At 45.0% G+C, this 24,467-nt stretch overlaps 1 protein-coding gene across 1 annotated transcript in view; it reads left to right on the forward strand.

The window, feature by feature from the left end:
• The window catches only part of MSH3 (mutS homolog 3), an 87,850-nt gene extending 76,417 nt beyond the window's left edge, over positions 1 to 11,433 (forward strand). Inside the window, exons 21-24 of the mRNA XM_054986657.1 lie at positions 7,702 to 7,888; positions 9,172 to 9,301; positions 9,549 to 9,723; positions 9,946 to 11,433. Of these exons, the coding sequence (XP_054842632.1) occupies positions 7,702 to 7,888; positions 9,172 to 9,301; positions 9,549 to 9,723; positions 9,946 to 10,039 (586 nt within the window). The 3' untranslated portion in view covers positions 10,040 to 11,433. The remainder of the gene's footprint in view (positions 1 to 7,701; positions 7,889 to 9,171; positions 9,302 to 9,548; positions 9,724 to 9,945) is intronic.
• Positions 11,434 to 24,467: the final 13,034 nt, after the last annotated feature.

Genomic DNA, 24,467 nt, shown 5'->3' on the forward strand with positions numbered 1-24,467 from the left:
CACATCACGACGTTTTCTTGGCAGACTTTTTACAGGGTGGTTTGCCATTGCCTTCCCCAGTCATCTACACTTTACCCCCAGGTAACTGGGTACTCATTTTACCAACCTTGGAAGGATGGAAGGCTGAGTCAAACTTTTTTTTTTTTTAATAAATTTTTTATTTTTCATAGCTACAAAACACTACACAAAACTATCACAAGGAAAGGGGAGAGGGAAGGGACAAAGGGGGGGTGGAAAAAGAAAAGGGGGGGAATGAACTACAAACACTAAACACTACACTTCAATGTTTCCCTTCATACTGTCAATACAAAAATAGCTCCATAAAATAATGATGGAGTGGTTAATCATACAGAGAATAAACATTTCAAATTCTGGTTAAACTTTCCTCCCCCTTCTAGGTCCCGGACGCAATTCTCTCTGTGCAACTGCTGTTGCGATGCTCTCCTCCTCCCCCCCCCCTCCGGCTCCTCCTTTTCTTCGTTCTTGGTGCAGCAGAGTTCTGGGTTTTTATTCTCAAAATCCTTTAGTTGATCTTCTGATAATATCTTATAGGCCTGATCTTTATATCTGAACCATATTCCTTCCGGGAATAACCATTTGTACTTTATTCCATGGTCCCTCAGAAGTGCTACAAACTTTTTATATTTAAAACGCCGTTTCCGGACTAGAAATGGAACGTCCTTCAAAATCTTGACTTTCAAACCCATAAAGTCCAAATCCGCATTGTATGAGTTATATAGGATGGTGTCCCGAATCTTTTTAGATGAAAAGTCAATAATGATCTCACGAGGCAACTGTCGCTTTGTTGCATATTTTGAAGAAGCCCGACGGACCTCCAAAATGGCGCTTTTAACCTCTTCTTTAGTCGTCCTCGCGGGTGTCGCCAGTAATTCCGAGACCAAATCCCACAGATCCTCATTTTCCTCCTCTTTCACGTTTTGGAGACGCAAAATTGTCTGCGTTCGTTCCACCTGTAGCCCGATCAGCTGGTTCTCCACCAACTTCAGGTCCTTTTTTGTAGCCTTCACAAGTGACGCACTTTCCAGAGCAGACTTTTCTGCCCCCCCCGCTACTGCCTTAATGGTTTTCACCTCGCTTTCAATTAAGCCCACCCTTTGATCAGTTTCGTTCAGCTTGTCAACAAAGGGTTTTATAGCTTCCACCACCGCCCTGCGTACCAACTCTTCGAGCGACTCCCCCTTCTGCAAGGTAGCCGAGATTGACTTACCGAGAGCGGGACTTTGCCTCTTTGCTGCCATTTGGGGGGGGGGGCGCCAACAAAATTCTGGAACTCAACGAAGGGGAAGAGCGAGTCTTCTTCAGATCAACCTCTCCTTCACAAACGCTTGTAGAACAGAAGGGATTCGCTTGTTTACAGGCTTCCGCCTGTTTCTTTTACTTGCCGTTTCTCGTTGCCCGGCGGCACTCGAGGCGCCGCGCACATCTGCCGGCCTCCATAGGGACAAACGGGCAATTCCCCCCCCCGCATTGATTTCGGGGAGTTCTTCCCGCCGCGTCCCGGACCCTGGCTCCCTCCCTGGGAGTCCTGGGGGCTAATCCTTGCGGGTCAGCCGCCCGGTCAGGGTGCCCGGTCGTTTCCTCCCAGACCAGCCGAGAGGAGCGTCCGGCATGGCTGAGAAAACGAAACCGAATCCAGGCTGAGTCAAACTTGAGCCGGCTACCTGAACCCAGCTTCCGCCAGGATCGAACTCTGGTCATGAGCAGAGCTAGGGCTGCAGTACTGCTGCTTACCACTCTGCGCCACAGGGCTCTTAGATATACCAATTACAGTATTAATAATTTAATAATAGTAGTACTTCATCTAATCAGTCGTCATAATTGAGCCACAACTTTAATTTTAAAAAATAATGAATTATATCATCTTTTAGTGAAATGTATCTGATGTTCCCTCATCCTTAAAATTTGTATGATGTTCTCTTGTCCTTAAACAACAGAAGTGGAACCAGAGGCATTTGTAAAATTCCAAAAATAACTAACTAATCTATTTTAGAGGGGGAAAGTTAGATGAAATCAAGGGTTGAAAATTTATGGGGTAATTCAGCATATTCAATTCCTCTCTGCTGGGGCTGAAAACAGACCTTCCTCTTTTCAGCGCTTACTACGCAATTAGAGAAAGAGTGGGGTTCTAGAAAGTGGGTACCACTGATTGGGTAGCATGAGCTGGAAAGAGGAGGGTCTGTTTTCAGTCCCAGCAGAGAGGAATCGATTGTGAAGAGTTGAGAGATGGCGTCCTAAGGGAAAGCAGTTTTAACACTGGCAGGAGAACTGGGGAAAGTTGGTAAGGAGGTGTGAGAAGTGGCTGCAAACTCCCATTCGGGTCAAAGAAAGGGGATAGATCTTCTAAGGAGAGGAGATTTTCCCTATCCAGTCAAACAGGGAGGTAGCTCTGGAGAGTGAAGAAATCCCTGGTCAGGTGTGGTTGGAAACTGCCTGTGGAGACCAATCAGATCCCTTGGAGTAGACTGTCACTCAAAGCTCTCTGATTCTTTTAGGGATTAACCCTTAACAGTCCTGCAGCTGGGTGCGTACAGCCCTTCCAGGCTTTTTAAAATGTGCAATCCATCACAGCCTAAATTATCTAACTATAATGCATAAACTTCATTGCACCAAACCAGGAAAAAACTTATTTGGTGCAAGTGTCTTAGCTGCAGTGTGAGTTGATAATACTTTACATTCCTTACTTGAATGATAATACTTGAGCATTCCAGTACATCCATGGAATGCTCAATGGATATGGAAATATCAGTTGCTAATGAGTTAGAAACTGTTCCAAATTTGTGCTTAACAAAATAGCAGTCTTGCAGAGAAGTACAAGAAGAAAACGATAACATCTAATTGTCTATGTGCATAACTTCCAATAATGAAAACCACTGTTTTAGTTCTGACAGGGGTAACTAGCTACTAGGAGTGTGCACCTGGAAAATATTTGATTTTCCCACTTCAGGTTTACCGGAAGCGGGAATGAGATTCGGAATAACCCAAAACCCGAAGTGGCAAGCTGCTTCGGGTTCAGGTTATTGGAATCGCTTCAGTATGCTTCTTAATTATTCAGAGCATACTGAAGTGAGACCCCCACCTCCCCTCTGAGCCCCCCTTCCCCCAACCCCACTTACCTTTCTCAAAGGCCAGAGCAGGCGCCTCCACTGCTGCAGCTGTCAGCAGGGTGGCGGAGAAGGCTGCAGCCAGCACCTCTGCTGCCCATGCTGCCGCTTCGGCCTCTGCAGTGGCCAGCAGGGCGGCGGGGAAGGCCGCAGCCAGCACCTCCGCTGCCTGCGCCGTTGCTTCCACTGCCACCAGGATGTCCCAGATAAGTGGGGTGGTGGTGAGAGGAAGCCCTTTCAAAAGGCCCCGAAGTGACCCAAATCTCTTTGGGAAGCTTTGATTTGGTATTTCCAAATCGGGGCCATCATACTGGCCCCGATTCAGAAATACTGAATCTTTACAAATTGGGCCCAGTTCAGGTTTTTTTCCCAAATTGGGAACCCGAAGCGCTCACCTCTACTAGCTGCTTGTTAAAGCCTAACCACTTAAAAGATTTCGGAAACTGTGGGCACCTTTCACATTTTGACACGGGGTGGTAGGCACAACCACAAAATAACTAATAGTAGGAGGAGCCAACCTCAAAATGGCTGTCATAGGAGGCAGAGCCAACCATAGAATGTCAGGACATGAGATTAAGCATAACCTTGAGAGTAACTCTTCATCATTTTAGGTAGAAGCTTTGTTTAACAACAGTATGCCTTTTAAATAAACATACTATTTTAAAGTATTTTGCATACACATGTAGTTTTCCTTCAGTCATTAAGTGAATGTGCTATCGTGGCAGTGGCTCCCAAAGCAACATTTTAAAAAATCAACAGCTCACAAAAGCTGATCCATATCCCAGTCTCCCAGCACTTTTTGCAGCTCAAGTACTTGCCTTTGAATCCAGTGCTGTATCACATGCAGGTTGGCCTTTATTTTTGACAATATGCAAATCATGATATGAATAAAGTGACCAATGGCTTGATATATGTGCCAGATCCTCAATTTCTTATTTTAAAAATCTTATCAGCAGTCCTTTGATGTTGTTTATATATTATAGTCCAGTAAATATGTGTACAATATATTTGGAAACATCTGTTTTTATCTAATGGATGTTATATGTCATTTGTCAGTTTATCAGAGTTGGACAAGACCTAGTAGATTAATAGTTTGTCATACCTAAAAGAAAATTTTGTTTTTACAGCTTCTCCTGATACTGGATAAAACAGAAATGCCAATTCTGTTAGTAGTACTTGTAGACAGGAAGTTCTGCAAAAATATCCCAGACCTGTTTCAGTGAATGTAGATAAACTTAGCAAACCATTAGGGTGCAGCCCATATTGATGTAATTGAACTGGATTGCTGCCTAGATGTTCATATGGTTCCCAGAGTCCAGAAAACAGTGATGTGACAGACAAAAATGAATATTAAATTGTATTCTTCATTATTAAAAGTTATTCAAAACTGTTTGAATTAAGCCTAGATGAAATAAATTGCAGGAAAAAAGAGATCACATTTATTTCCCTGCAAGAAATAACAACAACAACAACAACAACATTCGATTTATATACTGCCCTTCAGGACAACTTAATGCCCACTTAGAGCGGTTTACAAAGCATGTTATCATTATCCCCACAACAAAACACCCTGTGAGGTGGGTGGGGCTGAGAGAGCTCCAGAGAGCCGTGACTAGCCCAAGGTCATCCAGCTGGCTTCAAGTGGAGGAGTGGGGAATCAAACCCGGCTCTCCAGATTAGAGTCCCATGTTCTTAACTACTCCACCAAACTGGCTCTCGAAAATTATATTATTCACATTTTATTCAAAATTATTCACATTTTTTTAGTATTTGTGAACATGAGAAAGATAGAGGCATGTGACCTAAAACCAACTCAAAGCACCCCGAATAAATAAACCATTCTCACAATGGAAGTAAGTAAGCAGTGTGTTTCTACAAGGATTGGTATTAAGACAAGTGTTATTTAGTTCGTTCATTAATTGTTCTGGAATTGGCTCTGAGCATTGTAGTGACTAAGCTTGCAGATGATACCAGTTATTTAGGAAATCTGATGAAAGCCAAAGCAGTTTGTGATGTATTCATGGGAGGATCTCTTTAAAATAGGTGAGTGGGACATAATATGGAGTATTGGACTAGGATCTGGGAGACCCAGGATCAGATTCCTATTCCACCATGGAAGCTTGCTGGGTAATCTTGGGACAGTCACAGTAACTTACCTCACAGGGTTGTGGTGAAGATAAATGGAGGAGAGGAAAATGATGTAAGTCACTTTGGGGAGAAAAGGATATAAATGAAATGAATAAATAGTCCAATATAATGCACACTGGAACAAAAAAATCCTGACTTGAAATATGTATTGATGAGGTCTGAACTGCCAGAGACTTAGAGGGAAAGAGATCTTGAGGTAGTAGTGGATAGTTTGATGAAAGTTTCAGCTGAGTTTACGGCAGTGGTGAAAAAGGAAAACTCCATTCTGGAAATTACTAGGAATGACATTGAAAATAAAATAATATTATAATGCCTTAGTATGGGTCTAGGGCGCAGACTTTTTTTTAATACTGTGTACAGTTCTGGTCAATGTGTTTCAAAAAAGGATATTAAAAACCTGAGAAACATGCAGAAGAGGGCAATCCAAATAATCAAGGGGCCAGAGCACCCTTCTTGTTAAGAAAGTTAAAGAGTTTGGGACTTTTCAGTTTAGAAAAAAATTGCTAAGAGAGGGGCATTACGGAGGTTTATGAAATTACTAATGAGGTAAGAAAAATGGATAGGGAGATCTTTTTTTTCCTCCCACAGTATTAGGATTCAGGGGTATTCAGTGAAGTTGTCAGACAATAGATTCCAAGTAGACAAGTGTTTCTTTATTCAACAACTAATGAAATTGGGGAATTCAGTGTCAGTGAAGAGAGTGTTGGCCTCTCGCAGATTCATGGAGGACAATTTCATCTGTGGCTATTGGCCATGATGACTAAAGGGAACTTGGACGTCCAAAGACGACAAAACCCCATGAATACCAATGCTAAAAGGCAACATGTAATCTGGAACAAACCTAGAGAAAGACCTAGTGACATTTCAAACAGTCCTTTTTTGTTAACTACCTTGCAAATTTGGGACAAATCTAGGACTCTTTTAGCCTCAGGTACCTCCCCAGGAATGATATTTCTGGTACAAAAGTGGTTTCCTCCAGGCCAGACCCAGGAATATAGCAAGATATGGAAGTCTGCCAAGGCGTGCAGATTTTATGACATTTTTCATAAGTGCAAATTGAAAACAAAATCTCAGATTGAACTGGAATATAAAATAAAAATTCCCTGGTACCAGTATCATCAATTAAACAATTTCATACATAAAACAGAAATCAGGACCTTGATAGATAGACCTTTGACACCATTTGAAAATCTTATGAAAACTGACTTGCACTATGTAAAAGGCCAGATACCCTTATTATACAAACTCCTGAATAAAAAATTATGGGCAACTATAACAATCTCTCAAAAAGCATGACAAAAAGTCTCAAGTCAGTATAAAAGACGAACAATGGAAACAAATCTGGTCATCCAGATTATTCACTTTCAGATCTGTAAACATTAAACTTCAGATCTTTAAGATCTATACAAGATGGTACCTAACTCCATTAAAGCTTTTTTTACTGTAGAATTAATAAAGATCCCAGATGTTGGAAACTGTGTAGGCACACTTGCAGATTTTTACACTGCTGGTGGACATGCCCAAAAATTCAAATGTATTGAGATTCGGTTATTAACATCATTGAAAAAAATACAGGCCGTATATTGTCATAAACCAGAAGCTATACTACTGAACTTATGATGTGAAACCAAGGTACCTATCTATAGGATAGATCTCATCTCAGTAAGCAGCCTATAGCTCAAAAATGGAAAAGTGACTGTATACTCACCATCAGACAATGGATATCAATGGTCTGGGATCTTTTAATTTCTGATAAAACAATATCCCAAATAGTTTCTTCTGAGAATCCTAATTACTATAGAAAGATGGCTTACTTTCTTAAACTATATCATGGAGCATCCTATCGAAGCTTTTGCTGTACCTAAGAAATACATAGACATTTGTCTTTATTGATCGTTAACACCTGTAAAAATGTTCTTTACTTGATTCATTAATCTAGTTTAAAATGTTTGGAATCCTGTTACCATTATGTTGTTGTTATTGTTATGTTGTAATACAAAACATTCAGAAATAAAAAGTTATTAAAATGTTTGTTGATGAACAGAAGTTCTGTGTATGGAAGAGAATCTTTGGAACCAATCTAACCATGGTCTGGGAATTGGGTGCAGGACGTAGATTTTCCTTCCCCCCACTCTAATTTGACTTCGTGCATCAGATTTCATGATACCTAGTTTAAGTTGACTGTACTTCTCTTCAGAACCCTATTCTGCATCCTTAACAGCCCATTCATTCAGTTCCTGTGTTTTGATTTTGTATCTATATATTGTTCAGTAGCCCAATTAAAATTATGGCTTATAAAGAATCCTAGAGAACTATTTAGGAAAAATTCAAATAATTTTATATTACATTTTCCCCCGAAACAATGTTGGAATTTTGTTTTGTTTACTTTAGCTTGGGTCTAATAAATTAAACAGCCCTATTTTTATTGCAGAATGGGTGCCATAGATAATATATTCAAAGGTCGCAGTACATTTATGGAAGAACTAACAGATACAGCTGAAATAATTAGAAAAGCAACTTCACGTTCACTCGTAATTTTGGATGAACTTGGAAGAGGAACCAGCACGCATGATGGAATTGCTATAGCTTATGCTACACTAGAACATTTTATTAAATATGTAAGTAGAACAGACTTTGATGTATAAATGAGTGGTCTCTAAAAGATACACACAGAACACTTTTAACATTGCTAGATAGTGGCAGAAATGGACATTTATTTAGAGGTGTTTTTTTTTAGCTAACCTAATTCCAGAGGATGTGAACAATATCCTTTTAAAATGGTCAAATAACCAAATTAACTCAGTAAAACACATAGAAAACAATGCCTATTTAACTTGTTTTTAATGGCTTATTATTTTATATTGTTATATTAATTTAACTAAGCCACCTTAAGTAAGACTGAAATACCTTAAATAAATGAATAAAAATATAATAAATGAATAATAAATAACTTTAGCACTCTTGTACCTGATTTTACAGACTTCTGAAAGATGCTCAGGCATGGATGCTAGCTATTCCCTAGGTGAAAGGAATTTCAAGAATGTTGCTGTGTTTATGTGATTAGTTAGTATAGTTAAAATGCAGTATAGTTACTGCAGCTAAGTTCTCGTGCTCTGTCTGTGCTGGTTCCCACTCAGCTTCAGTGTGTATTTTGTTTACTCTGTGGAACAGAGGAACAGGCCTTGGATTAGTGGATCCTTTCCCAGCCACCAGTGTGTGTAGATCTAAAATATAATCTGTAAATGCTTAAGCAAGTAGGCAAAACCTAAGCTGTTGCATATTGGTTCAAGAGTTTAGAGCTTATGCTACATACCTTATAGTCCACAGTACCTTCAATATGAGCTGAAGTTCATAAATTCCTTATTTATGCAATCCAGCCACCCTTCTGCTATAACAAATGGATTGTATAATTGGAAACTACATACACATTTACAAGTCATATTCAAGATTCTACAGGAGGTGCACAACGGAAGATGGCTGTTTGGGGTGGCCTTTGTTTTAAACTTCCAGCCGCTCAAGCAAGCCCCAGATTTTCATGCTAGCTTTTTGAAGTGTGGGGGCTGCTGCCAAAACAGGAACTTTTAAATTATCATAGCATGAAACCCAGTCAGAGACTACAGAAACTAAATTGGGTTAGAAGAGAAAAATAGTCACAAATCTCACACCTATGCGCATAATTGTATATAGTTAAAAAAAAAAGAATTTAAAAATAGCTGTGTGTTGTCAGTATACTGGTGAGATTTAATAATGCATCTCACAGAGTAACCTGGTATATAGGGAAGGGGGAATAAGGCCCAGTTCAAGCCACTTGACTGACAAATCACTACCCTCCAGAAATGTCCTGTTAGGAATACATGCCATTGTGTATATTTTCAAATCATGAGATATTTTATTTTTCTAGGTGGGTTCACTGACACTATTTGTCACCCATTATCCCCCAGTGTGTGAATTAGAAAGGGTCTATCCGATTCAGACTGGGAACTATCACATGGCGTTTCTGGTAAATGAAGAGGATAGTGAAGAAGAAAAGGGTATGATCTCAAATTTACCTGTGGATAGGTTTGTTCTAGTAGTGCCTAAATGCTATTTAGTATCTGGATGATGGTCTCAACGAATTTCTTCTGTCTTTGTGATTATATGTGAAGTCACCCCAAACTTTGGTTCCTGGGGACTTTTGAGGGATGAAAAGTTTAACGTGTTTTGTAGTTGGAGAACAAAATGCAAAATGTAGTAAATTCTGCATGTTTTATTAAAACAAAAGTGTTTTTCCCCCCCTAGCAACTCTGCATGAAGAAACTTCTGAATCTGTCACTTTCCTTTACCAAATAACAAAAGAAGTTGCTGCAAGAAGTTATGGACTAAATGTTGCTAAACTAGCAAATGTTCCTGATGAAATTCTAAAAAAGGCAGCTCACAAATCGAAAGAACTAGAGAGATTAATGACTATGAAAAGGTTAGAGAATAGCTTTATTTGCATCTTTGTTGGTAATAAAACTTTCAAATAAAGCAGAAGAACTTACAGTTAGTACTACAGTTACAACTTTTTTCTTTTTATTAAATAAATAATCTTCTGACTGTTATTGTATATGAGCTCTCTGTACTGCTAAGATATTTTAAATGCTAATTAATTGACTCTAAGTGACTTTCTAATGCTGATCTTTGTGTTACGTTTTAGGAAAAGGCTGGTGACATTTGCTAGACTGTGGAATGCTAATGATGCTAAAGAGCTGCAAAAATGGAAAAGTGTGTGTGAAACAGAAATTGATTAAACCAACTGCAAAAATAATAATGCCTGCTGAAATGGCATAGGATATTTAAAATTTACTATAAAAATTATTTATTACAGTGATGTTTGAGATGTCTTGACAGAAACTAGTAGGTGAATTTTAAGTGGCTAATGGCTGGTTCTCATGGTTGCTTTTAAATCATGCAAATCATTTCCAGGGAAGCAGTTATGTGGAACAGCAAACCATGTGAACTAGCATTTCTTTTCACTGCAGAACGTACTTTCAAACTGGATTCAAATGGTATTTCTGTGACACACTTGTGCAAATGCAAGGGCTGTCATGTGGAAAAAATCTATAGAGTGAATGATCTTTTCATTCAAATGTAATAGAAGCTTTGTGCTTTCTTATTTATGGTTTTTGAAAATCTTTTCCTAATGTATGTTGAGTATATTCACTGAAATAGAATTATGTTCTCCCATATTTATATCCCAAAGACCGGCTAATTTTATCAACTTTATTTCCACTATCTCCACACAGTAATTTACTTGAAGTAAAACGTTTTTTATATTTGATGACATTAGCTGTGTCATTATTTGCTGAAATCATGAAAATCATGTTTGTCCATTGCAGAGAAAAAGATTTTTGAATTAAAATGATGGGTTGAATCCCACAAAGGAGCTTACAGAATATGTTGGTGGAGCTGATCTTTCATCACTTTCCATAGTAACCTGCTGCTTATGCCAAAAAAATTCTCTGAGGATAGGGGACTGTCATGAACAAAAGCAGTACAAGTACTAAGAGCTGATACAAGGCTGGGAAATTGAGTTGCCTCTGCCACCGTCAGTGATTTCTCCCGCATCACTGCAGCTCCTGAACTATCCTGGCCTTCCATAGGATTTTTAGGATAATCAGCAATGGGCAGGCAGGAAAAGATGTGTTCCGCTAACTCCTTCCACAGGCTTTTCTGCAAGGTCCATATCAACAACTTTTTAAAAAGTTGCACTTTGGTTATTAAAATAATTTACAAAGGCAGAACAGTAATTGTTTCTATTTTAAATAAAACCAATAAAATAAAGAATAGAAAAGTATTTATTTGTGATTTAATGGATGTGGATTACCAATTTACCATTTTTTTAATAACATGGCTGTTTCTATCTTTCCCCCTAGAAGATACTGTGGGCAGATCAGTGATCCTTCTCACAAAATTCTTGTAGGATATAGAATTCCTTCCTTATACTCTTGCCTGTAAAATATCAGTAAGATAAACTAACTTTTATCAGTTTGTATTCATGAAAATGACTTTGCAAGTGTAAGGATAACATCTGCATGTCAAGTTTGCCAAAAGTAGTGAGAATTGGAGTCGTTTACAAGATGTAAATTGATTATCAAACGGACTGCATATGGGTTATTAAAAACACCTGTTAAATAAAGTAAAATTGGACAATGGATTCTTCGATGCGTATATTATTAAAATTCCTGATGATTTTTTTTATAAGAGTACACTAGTATATCTCTTAATTTGTAACTCCCAAAGTGTAGCAGAATTAATACATAAAATCCAAAGAGCTGCGGGTGGATTTTCTGTGTCAAGAAACTTTCAGTACCATTTGGAGTTCGTGAGGCACACCACTCTATGGGTGTGCACCAAAAAAAAAAAATCCGGGATTCCTGAAATCCGGGAAAGATTCTGATCTTTTAAAAACAAATCAATATTCCCTGTGGGGAAAAGTATCTGGGGACTATCACGCAAACTCCACCAAATTTGCAGGGAACCTACTCCCAACTGTCCTCTGAAGATCATTTAAGTTTCAGGAAGATTGGCCCCCAGAGTCCAATTCTGTGGGCCCCTGAAGAAGGTACTGTCAGCCACTCTCAATTGTGGAGATCGCTGCATCTCAGGAAAAATACCAGTTCCCATCCATTTTTTTCCTGGAGAAGGTGAAATCAAGCAAAGGGGGTCAATGCATTATGTGTGAGTGGCCAATGGGGCTGTTGTATGGCTTCTTCCGTCTGAAGCTCATCCTCAGTATAGAGTCACGTTTCTAGGGGTAGACATCCTCTTGGTTGCTCCTCACTGGCCCAGGAGGGAGTGGTTTCAGTATCTGCTCTGGTCTTGTATTCCTCCTTGGACATTTCCAATCCACACAGATCTTCTATCCCAGGACTTAGTGATCCATCCCAATCCAGGCCTTCTGAATTGATCGGGAGATAGAGAGGAGGCTCCTGTGGGAAGTAGGCTATGAGATTTCTGTTATATCTATCCTGATGATCAAATTTATGGTAGTACCTGTAGGTCTGTAGAAAGCTATCGGTTCTTTTAATGTGAGGCTTAGGGGCCTCCTTAATTTCTTTTAGGATGGCCTTAACAAAGAGTTGAGCTCTACCTCCCTCAATTGACAGGTATTTACTCACCACTACCAGATAGAGAAGTTGGCATCTTCAGATGCTACCTTCTGTACAAGGGTCCTACAACAAGTATTGGCTAATAAACAGTGTGGTGTTCTTCCCCTTGGGTTGGATGGCTTTTCTATATCCCGAAGTCTGGAATGCAGCTCCCGAGGAACCACCAGAAATTCATTTTCACTTACTGTGAATTTCTCTTCTCAGTGGCTTCAGGATGCTGCAGTCTTCCCTCCCTTATTAGTGTTTTTTGATGATACGGGAACAACAGAATCGTTCAAATGAGACACTTAAAGTTGGCTTCTTCAGTGGGAGTGCATGTGCACTCACTGCAGGCATAGCCAGCTTGTCTTGGAATGAGTGTTTATTTCCTATCTGTATATCCATAGATAAAACCCAAGTGGATGTCCAATAATGGGGCAGTTGTGTCATTGTTTGTATGAGTTATTCTGTTAGTGGCTTGATTGGGTCCTTGTGGGAAGCAGAGAAGAAGCTCCTCCTCCTGTGGTCAGAGAAAAGCTCACAGCCCTGTCTGGGTCCAGGAGGAGGTGCTTCTCTCAGCAATCTGAACTGCGGCACTCTTAAACCATGGAGAAGGAAAATTCACGCTAAGTGAAAATACATTTTCCATTATGCTACAGTTATATATTGGGGGGGGGGGGACGCATAAGCTTCAATGTTTGTGCTCTAGAAAGTCCAGCTATAGTGTTTTACTGCAAATAACTTAAATGTTTGGGTGTCATTTAGAGTTTAAAGAGAAAAATGCACGTACAAAAACTTTAACAAGAGTTAAAGTACTGAATACATTCATGAAATCTTCAGACATTATATAATCAGTTACATTTTAAGTGTTTTTTTAAGATTACATATGAATTTGTTATAACCATCAGCAATAACAAATTTAAGAAACCAAATTGTGGATTTCTTTAAATTGCTGAAATCTAGCCCTCCTGATAAATTGCATAATACGATTTGTGGAATCTACTATGAGTATTTCCTGTTGTGAATATGTAGCTATTACTTGGGCTTAGTAATTACCATTAATTGCTTCTTGGGTTTTGCCACGTTACTTTAAAATTAGAATAGGGAGAAAAACCTACCTTAGTGGGAATTAAAATCAAATATGCAATTGAAGTTTCTAGTTCAAGTAGAAAATTAATTCTGCCCAACTATAATAGAATAATAAAATATGCCTGCATGTTGCCAGTAGGCTGTCATTCAGTCTGCACACCTTTATGTGGAGGTAAGTTTCTTTCTTGTCATGTTACATCATCTTATCATGGGTAGAAATTACAAACAAAAATAGAACTATCCATTTCTGAAGACCGCCCTGAATACTTTTTCATACTGTAACATCACACGGTACTCAGTTTCCCATAAGACATCCTTACCTGAGCTTTATAATGGTTAGATGGCTAGTAGAGTTGCAAAGTTTCAAATAAATTTGAAAGGAATACAGTGGAGACGCACATAGTACTGAACTGTACTACAGAGTCATATTTTTTAAGATATGAATCGCAGATTCTCAGACATGGCTGATTCTCAAAAATGTAATTGGAAAGCACATATCTGGCTCAGAAGTTTCCTAAGATTACATTGATCTTACTGGAGGTGACAGAAAATTATTCCTACGATTACTTGCCAGGCATTTACACTATATAATTATAGTTCATTAATCCAGCATGGTGTAGAGATTAGAGTGTCAGACAGGAAGACCCAGGTTCAAATCATCACTGTGCCATGGAAGCTCATGAACAGTGAAATCCTAAGAGTTACTCTAGTCTAAACCCAATGAATAACTCAGGATTTCACTATAAGTGACTTTGGGCCAGTCACGTACACACAGCCTAACTTGCCTCACAGTGTTGTGAGGATAAAATGGAAAAGGGGAGTATTATGTAAGCTGCTTTGAGTCCCCATTAGGAAGAAAACGGGGGTGTAAATATACACTATGCATGACCTACAACATTTTGCAACCTTAGAACTATCACAGAAAATTTTATTCTTAACATGATGCAAAACGAGCTCTGATGGGCACTGTAAAATTATCCTTGCTCCAATTATCCATTATGCTGCAGAGATCACAAATGTTTTCAGAATATGCTTCAAGAAAATACTCTGCAGCAGAGCATTTTTGCAGATGTTTTTACTCTATCTTTTACCAGTACAAGGTGTAGTAAGCCAGACAAAGCAAGTGCTTACTGATGCAACATCCTCGACTCGCATTTAAGGCTGAATCACAGGTTGTTAGCTAAAAGGCTACAGTTATGGAAGGAGGCAACAGGATTGGCCCGGTCTTGAGTGCCTTGGGATTCCATTGTCTCACGCTCTTCAATTTTTGTATGAGACTGCTGAATGAAATGTTGGGGTTGGATGTCTCAATATGCAGATGACGCTCAGCTCTACATCTCTAATGCATTCGTCCTGAACCAGCTCTGAACCAGTATTTTGAGGCTGTGGAGAAGTAGCTAAGGAAGAACAAGATGAATCTGAATCCAGAGAAGGCAGAGGTAATGCTGATCAGGAAGGCTGCTGCTTGGGGAGATTTGGATACACTGTTGGTAGATACAAAGCAAGTTAAGAGTTCCAGGTGGGGGGTGGTACTCATGGACACAGCCTTGTTTGTGGGGTGGTCCGTGTGGGGTGTTTGTGGGGTGGTCAAGAGTGCCTTATACCATCTGCATCTGGTTTGCCAGTTCCACCGTCTCATTTCAGCTGAGCTGGCCATGCTAATCCATGCTTGATTATAAACTCACAGTTGGACTTGCATAATATGCTTTATGTTGGGCTGCCCATGAAACTGCCCAGAAACTGCAGCAATTGTTTTAAAGAACTGGCCATCAAGAACATACTTGGACCATTTGAAAACCGTTTCAATTGAGTCCTTTAACTCAACCAGACTCCTCGGTTGCAGCAGTACAGGTGTATCTTAGTGTAGCTATTCTTACACTGAATCGGTCCACTGGTCCATCAAAGCCAGTATTGTCTGCTTAGATTGGCATCAGCTCTCCAGAGTCTCATGTGGTAGTCTTTCACATCACCCACCACCTGACCCTTTTAGCTGGAGAAGCTGGGGATTTAACCTGTGACCTTCTGCATGTCAAGCAGAAGCTGTATTACCCGGCCATACCCTACCACAAATTTTGTTAGTCTTAAAGGTGCTACTGGACTCCTGCTCTTTTCTACTCTCCCTAAGTCAGACTTCAAGCCCACTGATCCTCTTGGTGGTCTGGCCCTTTTTCTCTTCAGAAAAATCATTGATCTCTTCATTTGATTTTCACCCTATCTCGCATATCATTCTGACATTCCTATTGCTCTGCATATTCAAAACATGGTAACGGGGGTTTGGTATATGACTCAAAGAAGGGCAGGACCTGCAGGGGATTATACTTTGCATGGCTGGCTCTAGGAGGTGAGGGGTGAGTGCAGAGCAACAGAAGACACGGAGCACACAGCGAAGTTAAAAAGGCCACAACTTTGTTGATTACAGCTTATGGAGCATTGGTGCTGCATAAGGCTTGGATACCTGCATTGACTGACTTTCCTGCCAGGTGATGACCCCACATCCCCTTGGCCTGCCTGCTGAGGGGGAGACCATGGGGTGACAGTAAATGGAATTCCATGAGTGTGTAAGTCTCTGCGTGGTCCTCCTGCCACTTTGGAGTGAGCATGCCCCAACAGTCTCCCAGGTGGCTTGTCCCTGCCATGCCTCACCCCAAGATCCCTTAAAGGGATCCCTGTCTGGCCCCACTGGGGAAACAGTGCCCACAGGCCGTGTTTTCCCCCAAAGGGTCTATGCCTAATGCCAAAACCCCCAAAATGGACAAAGATCTCAAAGCTGTAACAAACTCCATAGACTACCCCAGATCTGTGCCACCCAGCAACCTTGTCCCTGCTTGACAGGTATATCCCCTTGGGGTCTCATAGCTCCTACTGTCTCCACAGGGCACAACCATGGTTTTCTGAGCCATATTGATCCTGTACACTGCCAGGCAAGCTTTTCTGCCCTACCCTGCCCAAAAGCTGCTTGCCAGGAAAGTGTTCAAGAATGAAATTGTGCCCCTATCAAGAGGGAAAACCCAGTGATAGGGAGTCCAGGTCAGCCATGATTAACCACACCAAGTCCTGGTTCAGATGTTCCAAGCTGAACCCCTTAATGGTGATGGTTCCACACCAGAACACCTCTCCATCCCCATGCCGCTGTGTGGAGACCAGACCAGCTCTTGCCATTGTGCTCGTAGATCAGGACCAATTTTGTACCAACCTGAAACTACAAAGAGGAAAATCCAGGAAAGCCTCAGCCTTGAAGAAGGGGAGAACCATATTTACTCACCTGTCTCAGGCCTGGACGTAGAAAGACTGGAGGACAGAACCCATGGTGATGATTGCCATCCCCATTCCTGGCCAGCAGCCCCCAGAGATAGGTCCTGGCAACATAGACCTGGGGGGACCCCATTAAAAGTCTCCAGCCAATCCCCTGCCCATTCAGTGAACTTAAGGCTGACTCCCCATTTGGCTTGTGACCTTTACCCTATGCCCAGAGGAAGGCAAAAAACCCTCCAAGTTCTCACAGCCAATCTGGCCTGGAGGAAAATTTGTTCCTGACCCCAAAGTGCCACCTGACCCTAACTTGGTTCACCCTCTTTTGCCCATCTGCTGGTAAGGAAAACCTGCACTGGCCAGGCCGACATGAGGATGGAAATGAATTGAAACCTGGGGGTGGGGGTCAACTTCATGAGTGAGGGAAGGATCCATGTGAAGAGGGGCAATGGAGCAGGCCAGGGTGGCTGGAACTGGGTCCTGTAGGGCTCCCATGACAAACCTCAGGCTAGAGCCTTCCCCGAACCCCTAGTGGGCAGTCTAGGATTGCTACAGACCCAGAAAGCCCTGAAGCTCTATACTGCAACATCACTGCCCCAAGCATGCTTCTGGGGAATGCCAGGAACTGAACTTGGTACCCTCTGTACCCCAAGCAGATGCCCCTCCCCCCCAATCAACTCACCTGACCCAAGCGATTCCTGCCAGGGGTGGTGGTGATAGGCTGGGATGAGAGTACTCGGCAGGCCTGGTTCACAAAACGGGGTAGAATGCCTCAACAGCTGCCACACTGAATCAATCCCATTGGTCGCCCTGAGGTAAGTTCTGTCTTCTCAGATGGGCAACTGCTCCCTGGGATCATAGTTTGAATTCATCCATGTCAGCCACTGCCAGATCCTGTAACTCCCCAGTGCTGCTAGCAGTCTGTTGCTGCCTCCTCATCTGCCTGAGGCAGCCACCACCTGTTCTTCCCCCACCTGTTGCTTCACCCATGCAACAGCCAGGGCCAGGGCCCGCTCGCTCACGGCCAGGGCTGGCAGCCTCTTGTGCAAGACCAGCACCCATTTTCTCACTCTTGCAAGGCTGGGATCAGCGCCAAATCCAAGGACCTCCTGCTCAGCCACATGAAAGCCTCTAATGTTGCTCCCCAACTCTTCCTTGGGAAGCCAGTCAGAAGCAACAGTGTGTGGGGCCCAAGTGGCTCTGAACACCCACAAACTGGACTGAAACCTGCCTGTTCAGAGTCTGTAGGCAGGGCTTGCCCCCAACTGCCTGGTCCGCCCCACTGATTAGCCAGCCGGGCAGTCCATGGTCATTCGCCCATACACAACCCTGAGGTGGCTTCCCAGAGCCACCTAGCCATAGAAGCTTGGTGACCACTTCTGCTCCGCACCCCACACCCTGCAGCTCTGCAAACTGTTTCCCCAGGTTAGTCAGGGGCTGGGCTTTTCTCATGCCAGCAACTAGCATTGGAAGCAAACACATAATTTATTTGATCCCTCAGAATTCCATGTAATGATATCAGTAGTTCAGTGTGGCATGGGAAGTGGCTTCTATGATCGTCGTCGTCCTTCTGTGCAGCCCCACATTGGGACTGCGCAGGCGCAGGCCAGCCGCGGAGAAGATTCTTTTAGCTTCTAGAAATGTGACGGGGACGTTCGGGCCCACCGCGCATGCGCGCCGGTGTTCCCGCCAATTTTGAAGTACAAGTACCCGAACGTCCCCGGCATTCCCTCAGTTCCTTTTTCGCCGCCGTTCGAAAAGGTTCTTCAGCTGTCGCTTGTGTCTTCGGACTTTCTTCTAGCTGTGAGTTGCCGTTTCCTTCTGACTGGGAAACGCCTCCACTATGTCCCATTCCGCTTTATTTAAAAAATGCCAACAGTGTGGCACTAAAATGACCCACTCTGATGGTCATGACCTCTGCCTCATCTGTTTGGGCGAGGGGCACGTCGTGGAGCGCTGTAAGTTTTGCATGGCCTTCACTCCGAAAGCGCGGAACGACCGCAAGGCCAGGCTCCGGGCCTTTCTTTGGGACGCCAACCTTCTACCGCCCAAAGCCTCTGGGTCGTCCGGGAGCAAGCCCAGCTCTGTCGCCCCCTCGCCGGCTCCTCATCACTCGTCGGAACCGCTCGTCTCGGCTCCGACGGAGGCGTCCGCTCCGGACGGTTCGATCGCCTCCGGTTCCGTGAGTGCTCCGTCCAGTCGAAAGGCGAAGAAACGTGCTTCTTCGAAGCCTTCTTCGAAGCCTGTGGCCACCGAGGCTTCTTCGGAGCCCCCGCCGAAGAAGGCAAAGGCCAAGTCAAAGACCAAGCGCCGTGCTCTGTCGCCGGCCCCGGCCTCGTTGGCTGGTTCCTCTCCTGGACCGGCCCCTCCTCCTGAGGACGTCCGGAGTCTCCTCCATACCCCGTCGCCTCCTCACACACCTCCTCCGGTGATTCCCGACGACTGCGAGTCGATCCGTGGATTTTCGGACGCGTTCCAGGAGTTTGAGCGCTCTCTGCCGTGTGCTCCGGTTCCGACGGAGGTCTCCGTTCCATCGCAGCCAGTCTTCTCGGTTCCAGCGCCGTTTCACCGGTCCGTTCCGTTGCCTGCTGCTCTGCCTCCTTGGCAGCCTGTCCCGGGCCTAGGGAACGTGGCCTCCTGGCAGGATTTTGTGGCTTGGATTCAGCAGTCCGCTCCCTTTCTGCCTGGTCCTTCGGTGCCCCTGGCCACGGTTCCGGCGCCCTCAACTCTGCCTCCAGCTCCGCCTGCCACTCAGCCGCGTCGCCATCTTTCGGCACCCCAGCCTTCTACCTCGGTTCCGGCTGACCGCCCGTCGGTTCCGACGCAGACCCCAGCAGCTTTCTCCGACTCCGAGGATGATGAGGGCTTGGCGTCTCCGTCTGAGTACTCATCGGACGCGGCCTCTGACCCTTCCCCTGATGATGCTGTGGGGGAGCTCCGCTCATCGTCCCCTAATGACGATTACAGGGTGTTTGCAGAGCAGATGGTCCGAATGGCCGCAGCACTGGAGCTCGACGTCGCCTCCACGACCTCCAAACCCAAGAGTAAGCTGTTGGAGCCGTTGTATTCGGGCTCTCCTGCCTCGGTGGCGTTTCCTCCTGTCGAGGATCTCGTCGACAATGCCCTGGCACTCTGGCAGACCCCTGCTTCTGTACCGCCTACGGCCAAGAAGGTTGAGAAATATTATCGCCTCAAACAGGAAGATTGCCCTTACCTCTTTGCCCATCCGAAGCCCTCTTCCATCGTGGCCGAGGAGGGTCAGGCTCGGTTCCGACGGGGCTCCTCTTCGGCTCCATCGGATCGGGAGGGGAGAAAGCTGGATGGAATTGGTCGGAAGGTGTATTCTTCGGCTTCCCTGGGGTTCCGGATCGCCCATTTCCAAGTAATAATGGGCTCTTACAATCTTTTCTTGTGGAAGCGTCTGTCGTCCTATCTCTCTGACCTCCCCGACGATCGCCGTCACTTGGTCAAGGCTCTCCAGGCTGAGGCTTTCCGTTTGTCGAAGCAACAGATGACGGCTGGCAAGGACGCTGCCGACTCCGCGGCGCGTGCGATGGCATCCTCAGTGCTCTTGCGTCGGCACGCCTGGCTTCGATCTACTGCCCTGCCCCCCGAGAAGAAGGCCAAGGTCGAGGATTTTCCGTTTGAAGGTCCTCAGCTCTTCTCAGAGAAAACGGATGAGTCCCTTTCTCTTATGAAGAAGAACCAGCAGACGGCCAAGTCGCTCGGGGTTGCGCCTTCGGTTCCGCAGACGGGTCCGAGATATCGGTACGGCAGGTTCCGGTCCTATCAGTCCCCCTACCAGCAGTTCCACCAGCGCCAAGGACGGTTCCCCTCCGGTCAATCCTATGGCCACCGTTCCTACTCTGGCCAGCAGCGCCACTCTTCGAGACGCTCCGGCCGGTCCAAGGGACGACAGCAGCCTCCTTCGCCCAAGCCCTCGACTTCAGCGCAGAAGCCCACGGTCTTCTGACTAGACCAGGACGCTTCCCAGTTGGTCTCCAAGGACGCTGTTAATGTCCTGTTCTTGGACAGGCTACGGCCTTTCTTGCCCCGTTGGCGACTCATTACTACGGATACCTGGGTCCTCTCTGTTGTGGCCCGTGGTTATAAGTTGTCGTTTACCACTGCACCCCCTCTTTCGCACCCACCCCGTTGTGCTTCTTGTTGTAATGTTGTGTTACAAAATAATGTTTTGGAGTTGGTTGCCAAAGGTGCTGTCCGGGTGGTCGATGTCTCTACTTCCCCTTGGGGGTTTTACTCAAGATACTTTCTTGTGGATAAGAAAGATGGGGGGTCTCGTCCCATTTTGGACCTTCGGGCCCTTAATACCTACTTGAAGGTGGAGAAGTTTAGGATGCTTACCCTGTCGCGGGTGTTGGAACTCTTAGAGTCAGGCGTCTGGATGGCCATTTTGGATCTCAAAGACGCCTACTTCCACATTTCCATCTTTGAGGGCCACAGGAAATATCTCCGTTTTACCTGTGGAGGCGCTGTCTATGAGTACACGGCCTTGCCCTTTGGCCTGGCCTCGGCGCCCAGGGTGTTCACTAAATGTATGGCCACCGTGGTGGCACATCTACGGTCTAGTGGCTGTTTTGTTTATCCCTATTTGGATGATTGGCTCCTGGTGGGTCCCTCCTCTGACTCCCTCCGGGCCTCTATCGCCCTCACCTTGTCCGTCCTGGACGGTCTGGGGCTAGTGGTCAATTTGGGGAAGTCGGTCCTGTCCCCTGGTACGAGCATTAGATTCATTGGGGTCCACTTTGACTCTCTGCTGGGCCGGGCTTATCTACCCCCGGACCGCTTGAGCAGGCTGTCCTCCCTGGCCCGCCACTTCGTGCATAACCGGTTCCAAACTGCCCTCCTGATTCAAACGTTGTTAGGCCTTATGGCCTCCTCCACAGGGGTGGTGTGTTTTGCACGCCTGCGCATGAGGCCTCTACAAAATTGGTTTGTTCGGGTTTTCAACCCCCTCACTATGAGTCAACACCGTGGGTTTTCCGTCCCGAGGGTGATACAGCGGACATTGGTGTGGTGGACTGACCCTGAGAATTTGTCCAAGGGTTGTCCTTTTGGTCCCTTCCTGCCGGAGGTCACCGTCTTTATGGACGCTTCCAATCTAGGCTGGGGAGGGCGTTGTGGACACCTGTCTGCTCAAGGTGTTTGGTCCTCCCTTGAAATGAGCATGCACATTAACCTGTTAGAGCTTAGAGCGATCCGTTACTCCCTTGCTTCTTTTGCAGATGTCATTCGGAACAAGCGGGTGCAGGTCCTGTCGGACAATACCACGGCCTATTACTATCTCAACAAGCAGGGAGGAACGGTCTCGCTCAAGCTCTGCAAGGAGGCGACTACACTCTGGACTTGGGCCATTGCCAACAACGTCCTGCCCAGGGCCATTCATATTGCGGGGGAGAACAACACAGCAGCAGACACGCTGAGCAGGGTGTTTTTGCCCCAGCACGAGTGGTCCCTCAACACGGTTTATCTCCACAAGGTTTTCCGCACATGGGGCACGCCTTTGGTCGACCTCTTTGCCACAGCCCACAACAGACAAGCCCCGCTGTTTTGCTCCCGGGCCGGGATTGGCCATCGTTCACTGGGGGATGCCTTCCAGATACCCTGGTCTCCCGGGCTCTTTTATGCCTTCCCGCCCTTCCCGCTCCTTCACAAGGTCCTCTCCAGGATCAGGGCCTTCCGAACCCATTGTATCCTGATTGCCCCTCGGTGGCCTCGCCAGGATTGGTTCCCCCTTTTACTTTCCCTGTCACAGGGGCGGTGTCTCCCGCTGCCACACGCCCCAGACCTGCTACTCAGGGACGGAGTGTGGCATCACGATGTGGCAGTGCTAAATCTGACTGCCTGGCTCCTCTGCGCCCCAGACTAGGCCTCTCTACTAGGGTGCTTAATGTGATTCTGAATGCCAGGAAGCCGTCTACCAGGTTGTCCTACCAGAGGAAGTGGTCACGTTTCTCTAGGTGGTTAGCCCCCAAAGGGGTTTCCCCTTTCACTTGCCCGCTGCCTGTCATTCTGGAGTACCTCCTGGACCTGTGCTCCCAGGGCCTGGCGTTCTCCAGTGTTAAGGTGCACATGGCTGCTATCTCTGCCTTCCATGAGCAGATTGATGGGAGGACTGTGTTTGCACATTGGCTGTCCAAACAGTTCCTGAAGGGCCTACTAAAGTCCTTTCCTCCTAGGGCCCATCCTATTCCTCAGTGGAGCCTGACCCTGGTGCTCTCCCGTCTGATGCTCTCCCCTTTTGAGCCCCTGTCTACCTGTCCCTTGCCTCTGCTCACACAGAAGGTGGCCTTTTTGGTTGCAGTCACTTCCTCCAGGCGGGTTGGGGAGTTGTCTGCTCTGAGGTGTGACCCCCCCCTTCCTGCAATTTTTCCCCGGTACGGTCATGCTCCACACTAGTATGCAGTTCCTGCCCAAGGTGGTTTCAAAATTTCACCTGCGTCAAAAGGTGGTCCTTCCTTCCTTTTTTCCTACACCCTCTTCCCCAGAGGAACGTACTCTACACACATTGGATGTGAAACGTGCTTTATTGTTTTATTTACATCGCACCAAGTGTTTCAGGAAGTCTCCTGCCTTGTTTTTATGTTACTCTGGCCCTCGCATGGGCTCGCCAGCTTCTGCCCAGTCCATTTCTCGCTGGATTGTGTCTGCAATTAAACTTTGTTATCAGCAAGCTGGAGTTCGGTGCCCGTTGTCGATTACTGCTCATTCTACTCGAGCACAAGCTGCCTCTGCTGCCTTCCTGCGAGGAGTGCCACTCCAAGACGTCTGCCAAGCTGCAACGTGGTCTACCGCTGACACTTTCATTAAACATTATTCCATAGACGTGAATGCACGCCGTGAATCCGCTGTTGGCACGGCTGTTCTGCACTCTCTGTTCACATAGACACTCACGCCCGCCCCCATTGGTGAGATGCTAGCTATTCTCCCAATGTGGGGCTGCACAGAAGGACGACGACGATAAACAGGGTTTCTCACCTGTAACTGTTGATCGTCGAGTCTCTTCTGTGCAGACACACATTCCCTCCCACCTGCCCCGCTGTGAGTGCTTGGTTTCTCCATTGTTTCTCAGGCGGCTCAGGTGAACTGAGGGAATGCCGGGGACGTTCGGGTACTTGTACTTCAAAATTGGCGGGAACACCGGCGCGCATGCGCGGTGGGCCCGAACGTCCCCGTCACATTTCTAGAAGCTAAAAGAATCTTCTCCGCGGCTGGCCTGCGCCTGCGCAGTCCCAATGTGTGTCTGCACAGAAGAGACTCGACGATCAACAGTTACAGGTGAGAAACCCTGTTTTTGCAATGGTTAACATGAATCACTCTTCCAAAATGAGGAGAAAGGTAACTTGCCCCTCTGTTGTGTGATTGCATATGTTTTGGCCTCCCGTTTTGGCCTCCCATGATGTTTGTTTCCTTATAAAAACAAAAATACTTAGGACTTGTTCCAGGCAGAATTTTAAAAAAATTACATCCAATTGATTTCAATGTGTTCAGCATCAAAAATAAGTTGGACTTAAGAGTGCTCAGCTATGCCTAGATTGTGCTATTTATTTTTAATTTATGTTTATACCAATATAATTTAGTAGAAACAAATTATGTTTATATGGTTTATATGGTTGATCAAGCAGCACTTACTTATTAATCTCTTACTTTTTGTAGAATTCTATGCATATTAATTTGTAATTAAAATTCTTAGAGAACTTAAATGTTCGCTTTAATTCAGGATGTTTGT

Source organism: Eublepharis macularius, chromosome 8, assembly GCF_028583425.1.
Source record: "Eublepharis macularius isolate TG4126 chromosome 8, MPM_Emac_v1.0, whole genome shotgun sequence".
In the NCBI taxonomy this organism is placed as follows: Eukaryota; Metazoa; Chordata; class Lepidosauria; order Squamata; family Eublepharidae; genus Eublepharis; species Eublepharis macularius.